Genomic DNA, 21945 nt, shown 5'->3' with positions numbered 1-21945 from the left:
ACATTGCACTGTAAAGGCAATTTTTTTTAAATAAATTTCATCTAGGGACAAAATGGGGTATATCCTTAGCCTAATAAGTTAGGTAAATACAATATGTCTTTTATTAGTCTAATTATTGAATACAGTATCCGTCCCAATAGGCTACTAACTAACTAAACAAATGTATTTTTTAATCCCTTTGTACAACAACAACAAAAACAATACAAGATAATATAACATTACAAATGATAAGAGCAGGAGAGCTCAGGGCATGACAATCACTAATACCACTTTATTTTGTTATTTAGCTCAACTGCTTTAGATTACAAGAGCATAACATCTTAAATGCTCCATCACCACATTAAGTCCTCTTCTGCTCTGCCAGATGCTACATCCAGCCTCTTGCAGCTCCACAGGCTGAAACCACAGCTTTTGGTTAACGAAAGGCTGTTTAATGGACAGATGGAGATGCTAATGACCCATTAGAGCTAATGTCAACATCTTTCTCCTTTTCTCTCTCTTAGGTTGGGTTTGTGTGACTGCTGAAAAGCCATGACACTGAACGCCTCTGACCTGGGCTGGGATGAGTCCTCAGGTGCAGACCCCTTCTTCCCTCTGGATCGACTGGATAGCTCACCTCCGTATGAAGTCCCGCCCCTCACAGTGTGGGGTGTGGCCCTGTGTGTTTCAGGAACTCTCATTGCCACTGAAAATGCAATAGTTGTCACCACCATCCTGGCCACCCCATCTCTTCGTGCCCCTGTTTTTCTGCTGCTGGCTAGCCTCGGATTGGCCGATCTCCTGGCGGGCGTTGCTTTGATTTTGCACTTCCTCTTCCTGTTCTGTGTTGAGCCAAGTGATTGGTCAGAATTGCTGACCTCAGGACTGCTGGTGACATCACTGATTGCCTCGCTCTGTAGCCTGATGGGTGTTGCTTTGGACCGATACCTTTCTTTAAGCCACGCCCTCACCTATGGTTCAAGCGAATCACGTTACAGAGCCGCCATCCTTCTGCTGCTGGTCTGGTTGGGTGCGTGTGTCATTGGTGCGGGACCTGCAATGGGATGGCACTGTCTGGGAGAGCCAAACTCCTGTTCTGTAGCACGCCCTCTGACCCGGACATACCTATCGCTGCTGTGTGGCGGCTTCCTGGTGGTTGTCATGGTAACCCTACAATTGTACGCTGGGATCTGCCGTGTGGCGAGGCGGCATGCCCACGCCATCGCTACCCAGAGGCACTTCCTCTCTACCAACCAATCATATGCAAGCAAACACAGCAGTGGAAGGGGCTTCTCTCGATTGATCCTGGTCCTCAGTGTGTTTGTGGGCTGCTGGATGCCTTTCTCCCTCTGGGGGCTGCTAGGAGACGCGTCCAGCCCTCCTCTGTACACCTACGCCACCTTGGTGCCAGCAGCAGGCAGCTCGCTGCTGAACCCAATACTCTACAGTCTGAGAAACAAAGACATTCGCAAGGTGCTGCTCCAGGCCTGCTGCCCGCACAGATGCGCACACAACGCACACATACACTACCCTGTTGATGTGTAGACTGCCAAACCACCACACAATCTATGCCAGACATATCACTGTTTTTGTGCCAATACACACATAGCTGCATTGACTATCATCCAAATCCAGAACATGAAGTCTCTTAAAAACACAAACTCCCACACACACAAGAAGCACAGAGATGAAGTCCCTTTGCATATCAGAATGTTCCTGGACTGTCCTGGCTGGTGGCCATTTTGGGAGTACTAACTAAACGTACTGTCTTGTGTGTTCTTTGTGCCTCATTGTCAGTCAATTGTAGCTCCACTGGATCCCCAGACTATAACAATCGCAGGGGTGCCATTTATGCCCCCACTCATAGAAAGTGGATTTAATAACCATTGGCACTTTAAGGTGAGAGGAATAGATGGGGTAAATGTAAGCCTGTCACAGTGTAATGTGATCCAAAGTCCTAACATTATTAACTTGATTGTCTAGAAAACACAATGTTCTAGATCTTTGAGACTCTATTTTGCACATGCTGTTACAGGCACTTTGAAAGGTACTGACCATATGTTCGTGTTGCACAGCCTTTTTTGAAATGAATATTTTATACCGATGAATAATAAATATACTTTTTTTCTACCGGGCGACGTCAGCACTCTTCTCTTTACTGCTGCCGAGGATTTCAGTGTGTTTGTCTCCCTCTATCTCTCACTCTTTACCTCAATTAGACACAAAATAATGCTCTCTATTCCTGTATCCTAAACTAAAGCAATCTCTAACATAATCACTCTGCAAACCCACTGTGTCCTTTTAAAAACTACAAAGCAGCTTTGGTATTAGGATGAAGTTATTATGCAAGAGGTTTTGCTCTCCTCCTACTCATTTTCTGAACTTCAACGCAACTGATTCATGTTCTCACCCCCTACACAAGTCGGAACTGGGCACTGTGAAAAGGTGTCCACCACTGATATGAAGAAGAGGAGTCAGGGATAAAGCATGGGTCTTATGCCCAGGCTTGACACTTGGGAACATGTTGTTCAACACACAGCATACACACTATTCATTCTCACAAAAAATAAATCTAAACAATCATTGTAATTCACTCTCTTTATTAAAATAACTATAATCATTTGGAAAAGGCAGGAGAAGCTTTGGCAAAGCAAGCTCTGTGATTGTGCTTTAACACAGGCACATTTATAATAAAGGCAGTGGAGAAATATGTGGTACACACTAAACATCAGTCGGTTCTAATGTACATTTGACTCATCAACGGCAGTTGATAAGCTTTTTAGAAGAAGCTGATCAGTGACAAGTGTGGATAACCAAAATAAACCTGCACTGACACCGAAATGCAGTATAAAAAAGGCACTTATTCTACATAGCGTAATGATTAAAGCAACAGAGCCTAGTTGATCCCCAGAAATGTTGATAAGAAAAACTGCAGCAAGAAATACGCAACAGAGCTGAACCACAATACAAAATGAAACATGTGATCTCATCAAACACCCAGGTATCTGCCATGGTGAGCCAATACTTCCCCTATCATACTGAATAATTCATTTATGAATTTGTTTATAAACTACAACAATGTCACATCCACAAGTGAATTGTTCCCATGACAACCACAGAAAGAAAAAAGACTGAATACAAATGAGGAAAGGAAAAGTGGTAAAGAAAACTGCTTTAAAGGGATATAAAAAGGTTTGCATTAATTATCTTTAGTAGACATGATTCCATATGTTATATAAACTTTACATCTATATCGTATAATCTGCGAGCGAAAATGTTTTGACGTCAACACCTTGTGTCTTATCCACTCAGTACGTAAAAATACTGTGTGTGGAAAAGGTTGCGTGCTTGTGTGCATGTACTCCCTCTCTAATGTCCTTTGCCTTAATATACTTAAGCGGATAAAAATCAGACATTGGACCAACAGCAAAGTACACGTGATTCTAAGAGACTAAGATGAAGAGGTGATGTGTTTACATACAGACTCAGCAGAGAGACGTGCATCACATCACACAACACAACACTCTGACATCAATAACATCCAATTAAAGCAACAAGGTTGGGGACACACTCTGGCACACTCACACTCTCTCAATCTTTGGACTTTTGCACCTCTGATCAGATTAATTTTGGATAAATAAAAATAAATGGTTCAAGGAATGTGATTTGTAATAGGTCACTTGTACATACTATGTGTGCATACACTCATAATCTAAAAGATAAACAGAACATGGACCTGTGCTTCACTGCTATTAAGAATGTAATCTGAATGGAAATACAAGGATGTTGTTAAGGAAAGAATGCAAAGATACAGAGGTGGTAGTGAAGGCAAAACGGGATGACAATCACTCAGACCACTCGTCATCGTCGAACTCTGAGGAGTCATCCTCGCTGTCGCTGCACTCTACAGCAATACGACGGGACAGGATGGCGGCCACGTCATTGCCAGAGTGATCCCTTTTCTCCTGCTCCCGCTGTGCCTCCGTCTTACGCAGGTTGAAACCTTAAAAGGTTAGTGAGGACAGTTACAGTGAGTGTGTGTGCAGATGGGGAATCTCTATATCTTTAGATTTTTTATTCTCAATGTATGTCTGTTATTTGCATCTATGTCCACTTTAAGGACAAATTTGCTTTCCATAAAAATTGTAATTTAAGATAAAATGTGTTTTTGTCACAAACACTAAATGTAAGTATAACTTTGTCTGTTCACAAGAAAACTCTATGGGGTAACTTTAAGGCATCAACAAAGAGATAATCATAATGCAGCAGGTTCCCCTCAGTTTTATATTAAACATATTATTGGATAAGCTTTACCAATGTCTTAATGTGTGAGCAACAATTTAATGTTGGAGCCGGTTGAAGTAAAGCCAAGTTTAGCTATTTCATATCCTCATTAGAAATAACTCCATTTTATATTGATCTGTTTCCTGTAGTGTCCTACCTTGTCGGATGGCCTGCAGCAGGTCACTGCGAGGATCATCGGCAGCAGGCTCTGGCTGAGGCTTAGGAGCAGAGCTTGGTGGCGCCCCACCACCAGAGAGAGGAGGGGGAGCAGAGTGGTTAAAAGATGAAGGGGGAGGGCCAGGCGGAGGTGGAGGAGGAGGAGGTGGTGGTGGACCACCACCTCCTGTAGTCATAGGTGGTGGAGGAGGAGGAGAAACAGTGGACATAACAGGGGGAGGAGGGGGAGCAGGTGGGGAGGGATAGGCAGCGGAAGAGGAGGAGAGTGGAGGAGGAGAAGGTGGGGTGTCGAAGCCAGGAGGAGGTGGGGGAACCCCAAATCCAGAGGGTGGAGGAGGGGGAGGAGGTGCAGGGGGAGGGGAGAGGCTAGGGCGAGAGTTGGGAGGGGGAGAGGCCATGGGGGAGCAGGAGGTGGGTGGTTTGGACTTAGCACACTGACACGCTTCTGGGTTGGTGCTCCGTACCCTCCTTCATTATACCTGCAAGTGACAGAGTGAAAGTTATTTAAGAGGATAAGTTAAAAGACAAAATGGACCCTTCATTTGGCTTATATGCAAGATGCTACTTACACGTCTGGAGGTGGAGGAGGCAGGATGTCATCATTGCCAGGCGGAGAGAGAGGGGAGCCGGGGTCATAAGCATAGGAGTCGGTACTCATCTCAAAGCCTTCAGAATTAAAGCCATCTCCAGATCCAATACTGCCATTCAGAGCCTCAGAAGAATTCCTTAAAGGGGTGATAGAATGCAAAACCGATTTTACCTTGTCATAGTTGTACCAAAATGAGAGTTTGGGGTGTAACTAGGACATACATAGAACCTCAAAATCCCATTGACACCTCTTTCCTTTGCAAATCTCACAATTTGAAACTGCTGCTGAAAACGGGAAAATCTGAACAAAGCTAAAAGTTGACGTCAACTTCTCAATTTATCCTCATTTGGCTCTACCTTCTATCTTTGTAACGCCCCAAAATTTACATAGGCCACTAACTGATCTGAGGTCAGTTAGTCTTCTAAATCTAGGTCATGTAGATCTCTGCTATTGCATTACAAAATTCACTTCTGAGACTTTTTTATGCGAGAAATCAACTATGCAAAGCTCAAATATGGGCCGTTTTATGAAAATGATGATCGTAAATGCAGTGTTCCAGACTGTACAACGGAATAGCCTACTGGCCCAGAGAAAAGGGTTTAGAACGAGTATATCGGACAATGGAGAGGGAGTTGTGGATCTAACGCAGCGCTGCAGAGGCACTGGCAGAGGACAGGCTTGCAGGGGTTCACTCTCCTCTCCCCGCGCTTACTAGCTACAAGGTGAGTTGTGATTCTTTGGTGGAGGTTTTTTTATGTCGCAAGAGTAACGTTAGAACAACACTAGTTATAATTAAAGTGTCGAAACTTTTTTATTTTGTCTCGGCTAGCTGCTGCGGCTCGCGCCTGGGCATGTAACAGACAGTGTGTTTTGTGTGTGTGCGCTGTGCAGCGGTGTGTGTGTGTGTGTCAGTGTGTCTGTGCGCAGGGCAGCAGTGTGTGTGTGTGTGTGAGTGTGTGTGTGTGTGTGTGTGTGTGTCTGAAATATGAGACCTGTTGTATCGTCTCCAATGTATTGTTTGAGTGGTTCCTCAACCAAACAGCGTGCACCTCATCTAAATATTCATGAGCATACCATATTTGGAAGAAAAGCTGTCGTTCCAAATAGAGCCATTACACAGGGAAGCACCTGGGCCATTTTCAGCCCAACTAATGTTAAATACCCTATTAGGAGACCTTAAGGAACACTGTGAAATACCCTATATAATCAATCATTCTATCACCCCTTTAAAACAAATTTAAGACATTTGGGCTGATAGTGTGTTAGGAGTAACGCGTTACAAAACGCACAGTAATGTATTCCTTTTTGCTGTAACACAGTAAAATTAAATTTCAGTAATATTATACCCGTTACAATGTCATTAACTAGTCTGAGTGTCATTTCCTGTTGCTGGAATTTGGTGGTTGAAATTACTGCAGAGACAGATACATTTTCAGGAGTTATTACGCTGCATTGAAGCGAGCTGTCCTGTCACTTTTCCCTCCACCACAATTCAGAGTCAAGTAGGCCTATTATACGTTGTTATTATTATTATTATTATTATTATTATTATTATTACTATTACTATTTCACTATTTATTTTAAAGCTTTAGTTACTTTGCAGATTCAGGTTAATAATACAAAATATTATGAATAAATTATGATGTACTGTAATGGATAAAGATGAGACTTTGTTGATCCCATGGTGAAATTCACAAGCTACCTGCCAAGTCATACTTCTGCTGTTATTTTGGTTAAAGTAACTGAAAAGTAATGCAAAATTAGTGTAAAGCATTACAATTCAAAGACCGTAATATAACTAATCTCAAATGACAGTAACTAGTAATATATAATGTATTACATTTTGGAAGTAACCATACATACATACATAAAAAGCAGAAGAACAAAAATAGTGACACTTGTGGTTCACACATCTATTAAAATAGCAAATACAGTCACTTACACAGCAGAAAGATTGGCTTGTCCTTCAGTTTAAGAGCTCGACAGGGAGTTTTTTTTCCTCATCAGGCCTGGCTTGTGATTGAGTTCCAAGCAAGTCAGGTAAATTAAATAGTAAATTACTTTTAAAACAGATTGTTGTTTATGTGCTTTTCAACGTATTGCTTTTTAATTGTTTCTAAGAATAAATAACAGCAGAAGAAACACTACCCTATGGCCTGCTGTGACTCATGCATTTGTTTACTGCAATTTGACATTGACAGCCAGTTCTACACCCAACCCCCTGAGAACATTTTCAGACAGGACATACCACCCATATCACTGTGTACAGATTGGTTGATAAGATAGGGGAGAGTGGAATTTACCATGCAAGTGCCCATTCAGTACTTTTACCGTGTTTAAGGGATAGTTAGCATTTTTTAAAGGGGGATTTTATGAGGTACTTAAAGGAACACGCCGACTTATTGGGACTTTAACTTATTCACCGTATCCCCCAGAGTAAGATAAGTCCATATATACACCCTTCTCATCTCCGTGTGTATCGTAACTCTCTGGCGCACCCACCGCTAGCCTAGTTTAGCACAGATCCTGGAGGTAACCGGCTCCAACTAGCCTACTGCACTCAATAAGTGATAAAATAACGGCAACCTTTTCCTATTTACATGTTGTGATTTGTATAGTCACAGCATGTACAAATAACAAGGTCACATGAGACACAGCCATCTTCTAACCGTATACAAACTGGGAACTATATTCTCAGAAGGCGAAGTACTGCTACTTGGGCGGAGTGATCAGCACAACACATGAAAAGCAACGTTACTCTCTGCTCCTCACCACGGGGCTTCTCAGGTGCTGTAAGCAAATCACTCCGCCAAAGTAGCAGAAGTTGCAGTGCTTCGCCTTCTGAGAATATAGTTCCCAGTATGTATACGGTTAGAAGATGGCTGTCTCATATGACCTTGTTATTTGTACATGCTGGGACTATACAAATCACAACATGTAAATAGGAAAATGTTGGCGTTATTTTGTCACTTATTGAGTGCAGTAGGCTAGTTGGAGCCGGTTACCTCCAGGATCTGGGCTAAACTAGGCTAGCAGTGGGTGCGCCAGACAGAGTTATGACATGCACGGAGATGAGAAGGATATGTATGGACTTATCTAACTCTGGGGGATACGGTGAATAAGTTAAAGTCCCAATAAGTCGATGTGTTCCTCTAACCATAGTCAGTGTTTTAACTTCAGGAGATGGCTGTCGGCATGCCCACAGTTTCAAGAAGCAGGCAGAAGTAACAACTCAGAAGATAAGCAATATATTGCAGTCAAACAGCCCCTTATGACAGGGAACTGATGCTGTTATATCACTCTCTTCAAGCCACCAGACTGCTTTGACAAAAACAGTAACTTTACCTAGCAGAACATGGGTGTTGCAGGTCTACCGCTGCCTCTATCCTTTAGTTTGTTTGTTAGCTTTGTTAGTTCCTAACCCTTTTAAAACATTAAAGTCACACAATAACCTACACAAACAGCAACTCCGGTCAAGGTAAAATTACTGGTTTTGTCAAAGGAGTCTGGTGGCTAAAAAGAGAGCGATACGACGACTTCAGTTGCCCGTCAGAAATGGCTGCAAGGTAAAGCGGTGAAAATATTCTAAATATAGCGTACACGTATAAATAGATATTGATTTTTTTTTTTTAGTTGGTCTTTTTTTTAGGTGGCAAAAATACGATTTGCTGTGTGAACCAGTCCACAGTAGTATATTGCTTAGCTTCCGTGTCAGGACAAAACTGGGAGCGTGCCAACAGCCATCTCCTGTAGGTAACGGCTCATAAACCGGTAGTAACTCATACAAGCCCAGTTGAAAAGATCCGTACTATCCCTTTAACAACAACTAAAGAGAGAAATTAAAAGTAATTATTTTGTATTGTTGCTGAAATGAATTCAAAAGCCTCTTGGGCCTGTGGATGACCATAACAAATACACACTCCACCAAACTGCAGAGTTTCTCACACAATTTCTCAACTTACATCAAATCATTCTTTGGCACCACAAACTCCGCCCCCATCTTACGGCGTTCCCATTCATCCTTTCTGGTCTTGATCTTTCGCGGATTAAGCGTTCGTTGGTTCAAATGGTCTTTCTTCTCCTTCTACTCAGAAATGAAAGAGAGAAAAAGAGTCATGGAGGGTTGGATCCAAATGCTTTCATTTGATGTCACCTTAAATGTTGTACCCAATGGCTGTTGTGTTACTTGTTTTGTGTGTTTGAGCATGTTTGTGTGTCTCACTCTGTGTTTGCGTCTCTCCTTCATGATGTCCTTGGTGTCCTGCAGCATTTTCTCCTTCCACAAGTCAAAGAAGTAGGAGGGATCAGTGTAAAACTTCAGGGCCTCTTTCCCATCGTCCCTGTAGACAACCATTATCAATACATTTAGGTCTCAGTTACACGTCATGTTACCTTGTATCCACAGCCATGAATAACATACAGTGTTTGTTAAAGTGTCAAACACTTTCCCTTTTTAGCTCAATAAAAGAAACAGGCAATTTTTGTCACACACTACCTAGTATGCAGAGAAGTGAAAAGGTGTTCCATATTCTGTTAATATCTGTCAAATTAATACCACTTTCACATTCAAACCAGTCACAGACACAGTCTTTGTAACATAAATGGACTAGCTTACACTCTTGCTCTGCTTATCATTGATGCCACTGCTGCGATAACTTATTACACAGACGTCACCCTCTACTGGCCCAGCACCCTTCTGTTCTGGTTTCTAATTAATCATACTACTGGTGACATGTCATGCCTTGTGCTCAATTAATATTCAAGATCTCAAGGATAGGTGTCAGCTTGGTTGTGACACATAGTTGTTTTTTCCCCACAGAATTTATTCAGAGCTGCTTTGATTCAATATACTTACAAGCAGACATTGACATGTAATATAAATAATGTAGTCCCTTTTGCCACTGAGTTGGAGTTTAGTTAGTGTGATTTGTCATTAAGTTTGCTTGTTTGTTACAAAAATTGTCAACAAAACCAAATCAAGAACTAGCTGAACATAAGTGGGTCAAAATGAATTTCTCTATAACATGTTGACACACTAATTGCACAGAGTATTGCATAAGCATGATACATCTCAAGGATCTTGCAAATGTGGGCTACATGTCTCCTAAGAAACAGGATAAACATACCAGCAAATTTGACATTTTCATGATATTCAGTATTATAAAATTGTATTTCAAATTTTTCCAGCTTTTATTGGGGACTGACACACAAAATATAGTCCAGCCACTTTTTTTTTCAGACCCTCTCCTTGTTGCATATGCATTAGAGAGGTTGGTTTAAATTAGGGATGGGCATTCGATTAAATTTTCTTCGTCGATTGTCGGGAGAATTAACGATCGACTATCGATTAATCATTAATATTTTTATATTAAAATTAATTATTTATTTAACTTTTTAGAAATTAAAAATGCAATGAAAATAAACTGGAGGTTATAGATATAGATTATAGATGTGCTGCAATGCGGCACTCTGAGGCAGCAGAACCTGCAGCTGCGAGCCGGCGTTTTAAACAGAACGTAACTCAAAACTATCCAAGGCACGGGACAAAGCCTAATAAAATAAATAAAAATAACGAGTAGGCTAACTCACATACAACTTCTGCACCAGCCTACTGATTTTTGTTGAGAAAGATAAGCATGTTGACATGATGTGGGGTCGGACGCGACCGCTACCTGGTGACCGTCAGTCCAGCCACCGAAAACAGCCGCGTTGCCGGGATGCACAGGTCGCCTACCTCCGCGCTAACTTGGCCAGCCCGGGGAACCTTATTCCGTTCTTCGTAGTGAGTTTCTACCAGTCCGGTGATGGTACGTTGTGACGGAATGTGATATGCTGGTTCCATTATCCATGTCAAGGAACTTGCAGGTCCCTTGGGTAATTTTCTCTGCTCGTTGTGTATCGCAGCTCCTCCGTGCCAATGCCGAGTTTATGCTAGGTTGAGACAGAGCAGGATGCATCTCGGCCGCCACCGACATAACCAGGCTCGGATACACTTTGTTTAGTGGCAGGCTACATCATTTGAGTCGTGGCCGTGTTGTACTTATACACGGCATCTCAGTGTTTGCAGTGAACTAAGTAGTTCTAAAAATAAAAAATCTAAATGGTCCCACGCCACACTTGGCCGTGTCCTCTTTAGGATTACTTTTGAAATCAAAACGGAAACTTGCAGCCAGGTAACTGAGTATGGAGTCAAATATTGCCCCCGGGTGGTCAAATGTTTAATTGCTGCCACACTGTGAAATGTATTTAATTGCTTCAAGACTCACACTATGCAACGCAACCAGTATTAGTTTAATCGATAACAAATTAACGTCATCGACGAAATTCTTAATAATCAATTATTGATCGAGTAATCGTGCCCATCCCTAGTTTAAATAATGTATAGTCATGACAAAAATATAGCAATCATGTGTGTGTTTCCATGTGCACATATGCATGCACATGTTCTTAATATTGAAGGCTTGTTATGCTCCAGTGTATGAACATGAGCCATGAATGTGTATCTGTGCGTCTACTGAGCCCTACCGGTATTCGCTGAGGTAGTTGAGTGGTGGGGGCGGAAAACAGGTTTTGTAGGTGTCCTGTACAGGCATTGGCAGAGATGGCCTGGTGAACATCTGCTGGTCCTGGGTCAGACTGCTTCGGAAGGCCTTTCGGGTAGTGATGGCCTGCAAAGAGACTAAGAGAGAAACATACAGATGAAAAAGAATGAATAATGTTAAATATATATTGTGCTCAAGGGGAACAAGGTTTTTTAAATAGCAAAGTTGTGTGAGTCAATGTTTCATTTTATGTTAAATTTAGCCGTATTCAAAATAATGAACTACTCTTATACTAACATCAGTAGAAATATTAGTAATAGTATCTGTACCATGTGGGAGTACTTACCTTCCTCTTCTTTGGGGTCCAGCTGGGTGACTTTTACCTGCAGTCGATCCACTCTTTCTCCCAGTGTATTTACTCTGACCGCAAATGCTCCAGCCTGGATAAACAGCTCCCCAAACACATCCTCTGCATATTTACCTACACAGACACAGACAATTTTCATTGATTGAAGTATTTGTCTCACACATGCACAATAAATGCATATTCACAACTACATCCAAATAAAACTTTGCATAAACGTGCAAATATACACAGGTCATACACATTTGCCAAGTGGTATCAACCATTTACATAATATTTTAATGACAGGAATAATGACACCCAACCACACGCAGCAGAGACTCACTGAGGCTGCCGAGCTGGCGGATGATGTTGGCCAGGCTGATATTGGTGACACATTCCAGCTCACTGCGGATGTTGGAAGGGATGGTCTGTCGACACACATGCCGTGGCTCTATATTCCTCGTAACCAGAGGCATGGTGGGGTGTTGTGTGTAGGGGGGCCCAACCCTGATGGGAAAGAGGAGGTGGGTCATTTGAGGCACAGACATACAAAACATAAAAGGGACTAAAAGACAGCACTGAGATGTATTACATACAGCTGTGGTACTAATAAGTCTAGAGCTGAAATAATTGAGAGATCAATTAGTCTACTGGCGCTGTGGTACTAATAAGTCTAGAGCTGAAATAATTGAGAGATCAATTAGTCTACTGGCAAATATTTAATCAACAACCATTTTGATACTGGATAGATCATTTAAAGTATTTTTTCTAGCACAGATGACAGGTCCCAGCTTCTTAAATGTGATGATTTGCTGCTTTTTGTTTTGTTTTATATCACTGTAATTTAAATCTGGTTGGAGAAAACATGAAATGTAAAAGGCATCACACTGGTTTTATAACAATTAGAGAGAACAGACTAAACACAATTAATCAAAAGATAATACAAACAGATAGGCTACTTGATAATAAAAATAATTGTTACTCTCATCCCTATATGAATCACATGCTCATATTACCCAGACACGCATGTATAAATAAACCCCAACCAGACCGAGCTAAAGCAGAAGCAAAACTAAAGCCATGTCACTCAGAAAACAACCAGCATCCACCCAGTTTCTGTGAAACAGGAACATTCAACATAAGAAGAGAGAGAAAACTGGTGCAATAATTATTTATGCACCATTATGCTTACAGCAGTGTAATTATTTCAAATTATTTTAGACAAATCCCATTTAGTGTCTGACAAAGTAAACTCCCCACACAAAGCAGTAACTCTACAGTGCCATAGGAATCTGTGTCCAGAAAATGACAACTCCCATAAGTGCTCAGAGATATGCAGTGACTGCAGACTCTCACTGCTACCAAGACAGTGCAAGCAGGCAAAATGTATCTAACTGTAAGTATACCCTGCAGTGCTTCCTATTCCCCGTTCCATTTGCCTAATTACAAGTTTTCATGTTAACGTTGGGGCTTCGGAGAATGATGAGGTCATGAGACAAATGGCATTAGTAGGTGGATTCATGTCTGCACTTTTCTTTGAGTTGATAGTGGCATTGTTATGCGTGTTTTTTAAACCGAGAATGATTTAACTCTCTGAGGTTTATCATTTATTTCATTGAAAGTGGAGCTTGTAGTACCCTAATTTCTAGTTAAAATGCAGCTCCGCGCTTTGTGGTTAGTGGCATGTTTGACAGACGTACAGTCAACCGTTCTGTCAAATGGACGCATTGAAATTATTAATGTTTTACCAATAAATTTAACATCTTAAATACACTCTAATCATTTTCCTAGATAGGCAACTACAGGAGAAGAAATCATTCGGAAACGTTACACTTTCACGCCCACAACATTAGCTAAAATGTAACTTGGGATCTCGGCCTTGTCGGAGCAGGAAGTAACTTGTCGGCGCCTCTTATCTCGAAGAAACAGCCAAACAAAAGTATGTTTACATCTTTCACTTCATAAAGACAATACTGACTAAACATACTTAACTTACCGTCAAAATTGGCAACTGTAGACTCTCTCTATACAGTCTGGTTGTTATCCTGTCTCAAGATTTTCACAAGAAATGTTGAGCGGTACAGTACACGGACGAGCTACCAAAGTCCCGGGATTGTGAACTTCTGATTGGTCAAGCGGCTGAGTTCCTCAAAGCTGGTTAGCTAATACGCCTGTTTTTTGCTGAAAACAGGATGTGGAAATGTCAACGTAAAAAGCGCAACTCCACCCTAACTAGTGACAAACAGCTGTCCGTAATTTGCGTAACGAAGGGTGGAGGCAGAAGCACATTCCTACGTGCGTTCCAGCGAGTTGGAACGCGTCCGAGGAATGACTGGCATTGGCCTTTATACATAAGTGTGAAGAAAAAAAGCATTTAGCTAAATAGCTGTCATGTGAGCCTTGCTTGGTTAGTCTTAAGTGCATCCTTCACCCCAACTCAGCCCGTGTAAACTGGAAGTACACGGTTTATGGGAGGAGAAACAAGTCAGTGTCCAGTAAAGTTTAATCATTTACTCAAATATAGGAAGTACGGTAAATAGTAGTATTGAGACAACCCGTTTGTTTGAAAGCTGCAATAAGATAGCAATTATAGCCATGTCTTGCGTTACAGTGCCTATTAGACTTATTTATGTTATAATAAACAGTTAAGAAACTGTTGCAGCCACTTCTTTTATTTTGCTTTATGGATTATGTGCAAAATATGTTGAAAGGAAAAGACAAACTCTATACGCAGGGGGTCACCAACACGGTGCCCGTGGGCACCAGGTAGCCCCCAAGGACCACATGAGTAGCCCTCAGGCCTGTTCTAAAAATGAAAATTGAATATTGATATTATCTGTTTCCCACCTTGTTAAGTCATTGTTGATAGTTATTGTGAGAAATCATTAACTTGATCAGTGTCTTCACATAGATGAGTATCATTAATCATTAATAATCATATATAACGAAAGGCAAACTGAGCATATTTGTTAGGCTATTTCAGAAGAGTGTGTCAAACTGGTAGCCCTTCATATGACTCAATACCCATGAAGTAGCTCTCAGTTTCAAAAAGGTTGGTGACCCCTGCTCTATAGGCTTGAATTACTACACTTAAAATTGTATTGGAAATACACACTCTAGCATTAGGTATCACATACATCATAATTATATTCATATGCTTGTATCTACATACCTCTCCACATATGTCCATCTATGTTTTCTTCTCTTATAAAACAGAATTAACTTCCATATTAAGTCATGAGTTGTAATTGTATACTTCCATATACACTATAAGGATGATTTGAATAGGTTTGCATGTGGGTGCGAGGCCTATCTAGTGAGGAAAGAGACAATTAATTAGCTAATTTACCTCCTTTCATTCAACATTAATCTAACACCCTTTTTCAATTATTCACATATCAAAGAAAGTAATGTAAAACATTGTTTCTGCCAGATGCCACAAATGTCAACGTACAGTAATGTAGCCCTAACTGAGAAATATAACTCATTCTTATGGAATCAATGCTGTTTGTTAATGTGTTTGGAATGATCAGGACTCTCCAAGGACATACAAAGTGGTAGTCAAGGACTTTTGGGTTTATTTGGTATTTTATTTTGGTATTAATGCACATTATTTAACACAGTTTCATTGTTTTCTTCTTTGTCATACAGTAAACAGTGGAGTGCAAAAATGCATCAGTACAATGGACGCATTTCTGTATATTTCACACTAGGCATTAGTCTCAATATAATTTAATCTTCTCTTCAACGTAAATTATTATTGCACAAGAATTTTAAGGCCTACAGAGATGTACACAAACATTAAATCTGTTAAATCTACATTCAAAGTACAGATGGATCAAAATAATGGAAAATGGGTGGCACTGTCAGATATAATATTGATACAATTCTATGGTACCTGCCAGACAGCTATTTGGTATTTAGGACTAAATTAAAACACAATCTGCTGATTTTTTATGTTAAGTAAGACAAAATAAAATCTGTAGATCTAGTTATTATGTTGTTGCACTGTTGCCCTGTTAAATCAGCAAGCCCACCTTCTGCTCCATATTTGGTCAAATTAGCTAGTATTTCCTCAGAGGATGGAGTGATGCAAATGTAGATCATTTCATTTCCACTAGAGGGAGATGTCATGTTTCCCTGAAATAGCAACGGGTAAAAATGTTACCACCAACTAATTTAGGTATGACCTTCTCCTTCTTGTTTGAGGCCATCCACAATGCCTGGTCATGTGTGTACACATTCATGTGTGAGTGTCATCGTCCTGTGTTGGCCCAGCTGAGTGTGTAGGAGCTGCGACCATTTGCTACTGTCTGTTTTAGGACACTGTGACCCTCTCCTGCAGAGCTGTGGACCAGCTTGAGTCCAGAAGCTTGGAGACCCAGTAGGACACTGAACCAATAGCGGAGCACTTCCTCATTGGTTCCGCCCACCTCAAACCCTGCCCATTGCAGGTGCATTGTGGCAACCAGATGATGGACACTCTGCAGAGTTCCCGACTCAATCAAGTTCTGGAAAACTCTCCACTCAGCACTAAGCAGGTCAGCATACAGGAAGTGAACCTAAAGAGAATATAGAGAATATAGAGAAGAGACTCAATAGTGTCCTGTAGGACTACACAATTATGATCATTTATTTACAATACAAATAAAAGCACAATGTGATTTATAAATCAATATATAAAATAAATAATAATAATAATAATAAAACAAATTAATATTTTTTCCAAATAAAAAAAACTGTAATATATTGCTCATAAATGAAAGCTAATTGAGATAGCCATCCTAAAGATATCATGCATCTGTTGTTATTGCAAGACAAAAGTTTGTTGAAATTGACAAGAATTGTAAACGTTTTGTACATATTCAGTACAATTCATGCTACTGTCTGTATTCTTAATAAGAAGACAGTATTGTGATGTTTCCATGTTGTGCAACGTTACTGCTTTCCACAACATGCCTGTTTGTTATCTTAGACTTATGTAAAGTAAAATACTTGAAAATCTAATTAAAATCTTTATTGAATATTTATAAATGGATGTCTTTCACCGCTTCTTTCTTTATAGTGTCAACCCACATATACTCAAACTATAGGTATGTAGTTCCCTCTTGTGGCTGTAGGATGTAACTGGGCCAGTGTGTGATTCACTCAATTAAATTGTTGCCATGGCAGCCAGGGATGGCCCAGAGCCCTGTTGCTATGGGAACATACAAGTAAGGGAGCGTTCTGGGTATATCAGGGTGAAAAGACTCTAAGGTATGTTTGTTCGGCAATGTTTCTCCAAGTGTGTGTGTGTCTTACTGTGTGATGTCCCAGAGCTGCCATGATGTCTGCCAGTGTTTGAGAAACACTACCCAAGTTCCCTCTTGTTTTCTGCTTGCGCTTCCTTGGAGCTCGCCACTCCAGCCACATCTTGTGCTGGCTGACCACGCCTCCATCCCCATGGTTACTGGCCAAACTGTTGCCAAGGGGACCACCAGATGCATTTGAGTTGCTAGGATCAAAACTGTGGACTTCACATCCCAGCCCTGACACAGTCTTTAGAAAGTGTGCATCACCCCCATCCATACTAGAGAGACGAACACAAACACAAAAAGATAGACAGAAAGGCACAGGAGCACAGAGGTGGTTTGAAGATTATTGCATGCATGATTAAATATGCATTGCATTGTTTATTCCAACTCTGCCAGCAATGTGAATGCATAAGCATCATAGCACATGCACAGACACATGGACATAGTGTACAGACATAGGGGCACACCTAAAGGAGTATGCAACACACAGTCTATCTGCAGCTGGAAGGAGCCAGTCCTCCGCACACAGCAGCCAGTGGGGTGAATCTGCAGAGGGCTGTGATGCCTGAGCCTGGCCTGGAGACAAAACCCTGGAGCAGTTCAGCTGGAGATGGACAGGAGAGAAGAGGGTCACATAAGAATGGCAAATAGAAGTCTGAGAACAGTCTCACACAGAATAAAGGAAGTTAAAGAAGAAGTTGTCTGAAAGCTTGTCTTGTGAAATGTGTGAGAACATTTCCAAATATTAAGCATGAATTCTTTTCTTGTCAAAATGACTCTTAAGTGTGAGATTCAGTTAATGATAATCATTTAACTTAAGTAACTCATCGTAATTTCTTGGTATTGAATAATTATAGAACAAAAGCGAAACAATATACATGGCTAAATAATGTTCCCTCCCAGTTCCCCAGCACTTACATATGTCTTAACTCTTGTATGGGAGTTTCCAGTCTGGAACTGATAGTCCTCACTGGCTTTAGATTTTGTAGAATTCTGCTGCCAGGATACTGACAGTGCCTGACTGATCATATTACTGCTATGTTACCCCCCCCACACCCCACACACACACACACACACACACACTGGAAGTCTGCAGTTGGAGAAGTGAAGTAGTTGTAAAGTGAAGTTTTTATTGACTACTCTTAAAGCTTGGCAAGATCTAACTCCTGGCTACAGTATCTGTAGATCCCTTGTAAGCCAGAGTGTAGCTTGCAACCTTCAGGGAGGGCCCAAAATATTTGATCAGTTGTTCCCAACCTGAGGTAGGACCCCCCCACAAAGACAGTATTTTTTTTTCTATGATGTTTCTGTAAATGTATTTCTTATGAAATACTGGATATTTTTTAACCTTTCTATCATGTGAAAATTATTAAATAAATCTATCTGAAAAGAGAAATTAAGGTTAAATTGCTCACAGCTAACTATGCAACCTTTGATGGGGGTCAAAAGCAGACACCACTTATTTAAAGGGTCATGATGAGCCAAAAAGATTGGAGACCCCTACAGTAGTATGTGATACAGTGTATACCTTCATATTCCTTCATATCTTCACATTTTATTTCATCTCATCTCAGAGATTAGAATTGCTCATCCTGTCATTTTGCACTGCTTATCTGTAACCTATTATTATTTTGCAGTCCATAAAGTATAGTCAAATTTTAACAGAATGTTACAGTTTCACACAGTTAAATATGCCATATTCAGTAAATACAAATTAGAATTGTCTAAATTATGTGAAGTAATGTTATTAGGGGCCTTAAAAGTGCATTCAGACATTTTTATACATTGACAGTGCTGTCAATGTGTGAAATGTCTGAATGCATGCATTGACAGCACTATGATGTTTTAGGTGATGTTCTGTGTAGCCTACCTGTGGCCTGGTGATATATGTGATGATACGATTGAATTCTGCTGTGAAGGATGGCTTGTCTGTCACCCAGGGCTGCACTTCCAGTGTTCTGGGTCCCATCTGGGAACATGCACACGTATCAATATATTGATACTACAGTGCAAGGAATAACAACAGATTCATGGGAATTGGGAAGGGTTCTGAATAAAGAATAGGAATGACAGTAAGTGTGTGTGTGTGTGTGTGTGTGTGTTACAGTGCCTCAGGCAAATATGTTACCAGCAGGACTGAGGTCAAAGGCTGTGGCCTGCCTCCTCAGCACTCATACCTGAGGCAGGGGAGTGTAGCAGAGCAGACACACACACACACACACACACACACACACACACACACACACACACACACACACACACACACACACACATATACACACATACACACACACACACACACACACACAAATCCCCCATCCAACTCAGACTGAACCCTGTGGTCACCATGGCAACCTTGGTGGGATGTGTGTGTGGGAGGGGGGGGGTTGATGATTCACTAGAATGAGTCAGAGAGTTTAGCCTTGGGCATAAAAAGAGACAGTGAGAGAAAAAGAGAAAATTAACCCTGCAACATGGGCTTTAAAGAGAGAGGGGATGAGGAGTGATTGGAAGAAGTTTGAGGTACAAAGAGGACAGATGCACCCACACAAATACACAAGATAAAGGTTGGAGCTCTACGCAACTGGAGGGCAAAGAGAGAAAGAGAGAACAGCTATCACCTCTCTCTGATCTGGGGTCAGTGATGTGCTCATCCTCTGCCCTCACCTTCAAATTCAGTACATTTAAATAGTGTTTAATTGGCGTTAAGGTAAGCAATAAGGCATTCAATTAACTTAGGTATGAGTTTCACCTAATTTTCATACTGTAACGTTGGATGAAGAGTGCCATTTCCCCTTAAAAAATTCATAATTACCAACACATTCTTTAGCAATATTGCAAACATTATAAAACGAATCAATGAAAATGTATCTTTAATGTTATTCAATTTACCTGGCGCGAGTGCATCTCGTTCTCATCCTCATAGGCTCGTACTCCCTCCCTTCTCTCCCCATCTTCCACCTCTATCTCCTCCTCTTCCTCCTTCAGACCCGGCCGTCGGGACGGGGATTCCTGTTGGCGTGAGTTCCTCTCCGGTTCGATGCTGATAACCGAAAAGGCAATTTCTTGCTCCTCCACCCCCGCCCTTGCGACTCGAGGTAACCGTGGCCCGACGACAAGTAGCTGGAGCGCTAGGAGAAACGGCGGGATTAAAAGAAGTAGTATTCCCGAACGGAGGGGGAGACCACCGCGGCCCCACCGCAGCGCACAGGCCCGCATACCTCCTCCGTGGCGACACCGGGTAACATCTCCGGCACGGTGCCCTGTGATTCAACTTTTTTTGGAGGGCAAATGAGGAAAGTCCCTGCTGAGAACAACTCCTCCTATTCCCTCTCCGACCTCCTTCTTTCTTCTTCTTACCCCCAGGGAAAACCTTTTATGACGAAGCGCATTCCTCGGTCGACGGTGGCCTTATTGACACAGTGACTGCCGCTTTATTTAGCCCATAAGTAACTCATACATATTTAAATTAACGTAAATGTTGGTTAAAAGTCCCCTTTACATTCTCGTGTTGCTAAGCAAAGTGCTACAACAACTGCTAGGCTAAGAGAATCCAGTTAAGCTAATGATTTTAGAACACTCCCGCATAACTATGTGAGAACGGTTGCCAAAGTTGTTGCTAAGCGACGAACAAGAAGCTCTCAATACATCCATGCTCTCACCAGTATCATTGAGCGGTGACTAATATCACTCATTTTTTTTATTTTATCATTATCAGTAATATTTGAATTAGTAATGCTATTGATGAAGTAATAGCTAAGCCACTGCTTGTGGCCTGTAACCATGTAGGCCTACTTTTACTAAAGTAGGTAGTCTCGCGGGCTACTTTTACTTAAGTATGCTACTGTAGCTTATTTTAAGTGGCCTACAGTTTTGAGGTCGTTTTTACTTCTACTCCACTCCACATCAGAGGGAAATGTTAAAGGTACTTTTTACTCCACTACATTTGTTTGACAGCTACACCTACTAGTTACTTAGGAGATTCACATTTACACATACTAAACCTATGATTAGTTACCATAAAAAGATACAACCAAACAAAACTGACAGGGAGCATTCTGTTATATAACCCACTACACCCCTACTTTGCCTTAAGTAGCCTAACCTACATTTTGGGGATAATAGCATACATACTTTTATAAAGGTTTTATAAAGATGTAGGACTTGTAATAGAGTATTATGTGAGGTTTCTTCACTTTCTTAAAGTAAAATATCAGAATACTTCTACTGCTGATTGTTGTATTCAAATGAAATACTGTTATTCTGTATAGCACTAAAGAAAAGTCTGAAAGAGCTGTTGCTCTGCACCCTCTTTCTCTCTGTCATGTAGTGTTGTTGACAGTGCGTGTTCCCTTCCACCATGAAGTGGAATGTCACAGCAAACACATTTCCTCTGGCCATGTCTGAGTCTATTTAGTCAGCCTGTTGACAAACTGTACACAATATGCAGCCAGTAAACTCCCCCCATCTGCTTTCTTTCTCGTTAACTCTCTCTCTCTCCTCTCTGTCTGTCTGTCTGTCACGCACATACACACACACACACACAGACACACAAGCTGCAGATGTAAAAAAATTGCTCTATTATAGCAAGTTTCCCTGTGAGGACATCAAATGAGCATGGAGTCCCTTCCTGTCAGCTCTCTGGTACCGCCAGCCTTTACGATGTTACGCCATTTCCTTATTTGGATGAGGAATTTTGAAACAGTGCATTTTTGTACATTTTGTTTCAGTGGC

At 41.2% G+C, this 21945-nt stretch overlaps 3 protein-coding genes across 7 annotated transcripts; 1 reads left to right on the top strand and 2 right to left on the bottom strand.

Annotated features, from left to right (window-relative positions):
- The first annotated feature begins 531 nt into the window (after positions 1-531).
- gpr3 (G protein-coupled receptor 3) lies at positions 532-1524 on the top strand. The gene has a single exon (XM_028596866.1). The coding sequence runs from the start codon at positions 532-534 to the stop codon at positions 1522-1524; it is 993 nt and encodes a 330-aa protein (XP_028452667.1).
- A 1035-nt stretch (positions 1525-2559) lies between these two features.
- Positions 2560-14102, bottom strand: wasf2 (WASP family member 2). Its single transcript, XM_028598337.1, is given in 10 exon segments — positions 2560-3982; positions 4421-4835; positions 4838-4919; positions 5010-5165; positions 8992-9113; positions 9252-9369; positions 11555-11708; positions 11918-12052; positions 12261-12424; positions 13914-14102. Coding segments are annotated over 9 exon segments (1473 nt in total). The 5' UTR covers positions 12394-12424; positions 13914-14102; the 3' UTR covers positions 2560-3824.
- Positions 14103-15494: 1392 nt separating this feature from the next.
- LOC114567549 (methyltransferase-like protein 24) lies at positions 15495-20835 on the bottom strand. 5 transcript variants are annotated; one of them, XM_028596586.1, is made up of 5 exons: positions 20104-20835; positions 19082-19213; positions 17679-17815; positions 17219-17375; positions 15495-16479 (listed from the first exon to the last, which is right to left on the bottom strand). In XM_028596586.1, the coding sequence occupies exons 1-5, from the start codon at positions 20428-20430 to the stop codon at positions 16174-16176; spliced, it is 1059 nt and encodes a 352-aa protein (XP_028452387.1). In that variant the 5' UTR covers positions 20431-20835; the 3' UTR covers positions 15495-16173. The 5 variants fall into 5 exon arrangements, with proteins under 5 accessions (XP_028452387.1, XP_028452385.1, XP_028452384.1 ...); XM_028596584.1 differs by having other exon boundaries at positions 17219-17486; positions 17700-17815; positions 20104-20832; XM_028596583.1 differs by having other exon boundaries at positions 17219-17486; positions 20104-20831.
- Between the last annotated feature and the right edge of the window lie 1110 nt (positions 20836-21945).

This window comes from Perca flavescens, chromosome 14 (assembly GCF_004354835.1).
Source record: "Perca flavescens isolate YP-PL-M2 chromosome 14, PFLA_1.0, whole genome shotgun sequence".
Classification (NCBI taxonomy): Eukaryota; Metazoa; Chordata; class Actinopteri; order Perciformes; family Percidae; genus Perca; species Perca flavescens.
This window is presented reverse-complemented; position numbering and strand designations above follow the sequence as displayed.

Bases quoted from the DNA above. Each gene is read 5' to 3' on its own strand.
- LOC114567549 (XM_028596583.1), bottom strand. From the start codon at position 20,430: ATGCGGGCCTGTGCGCTGCGGTGGGGCCGCGGTGGTCTCCCCCTCCGT. The intron at 19,214-20,103 runs GTAAATTGAATA...CTTGCACTGTAG, and splicing joins ACGAGATGCACTCGCGCCAG to TATCAATATATTGATACGTG. The intron at 17,487-17,678 runs GTGTGCCCCTAT...TCGTCTCTCTAG, and splicing joins TGTGTTGCATACTCCTTTAG to TATGGATGGGGGTGATGCAC.
- gpr3 (XM_028596866.1), top strand. From the start codon at position 532: ATGACACTGAACGCCTCTGACCTGGGCTGGGATGAGTCCTCAGGTGCA.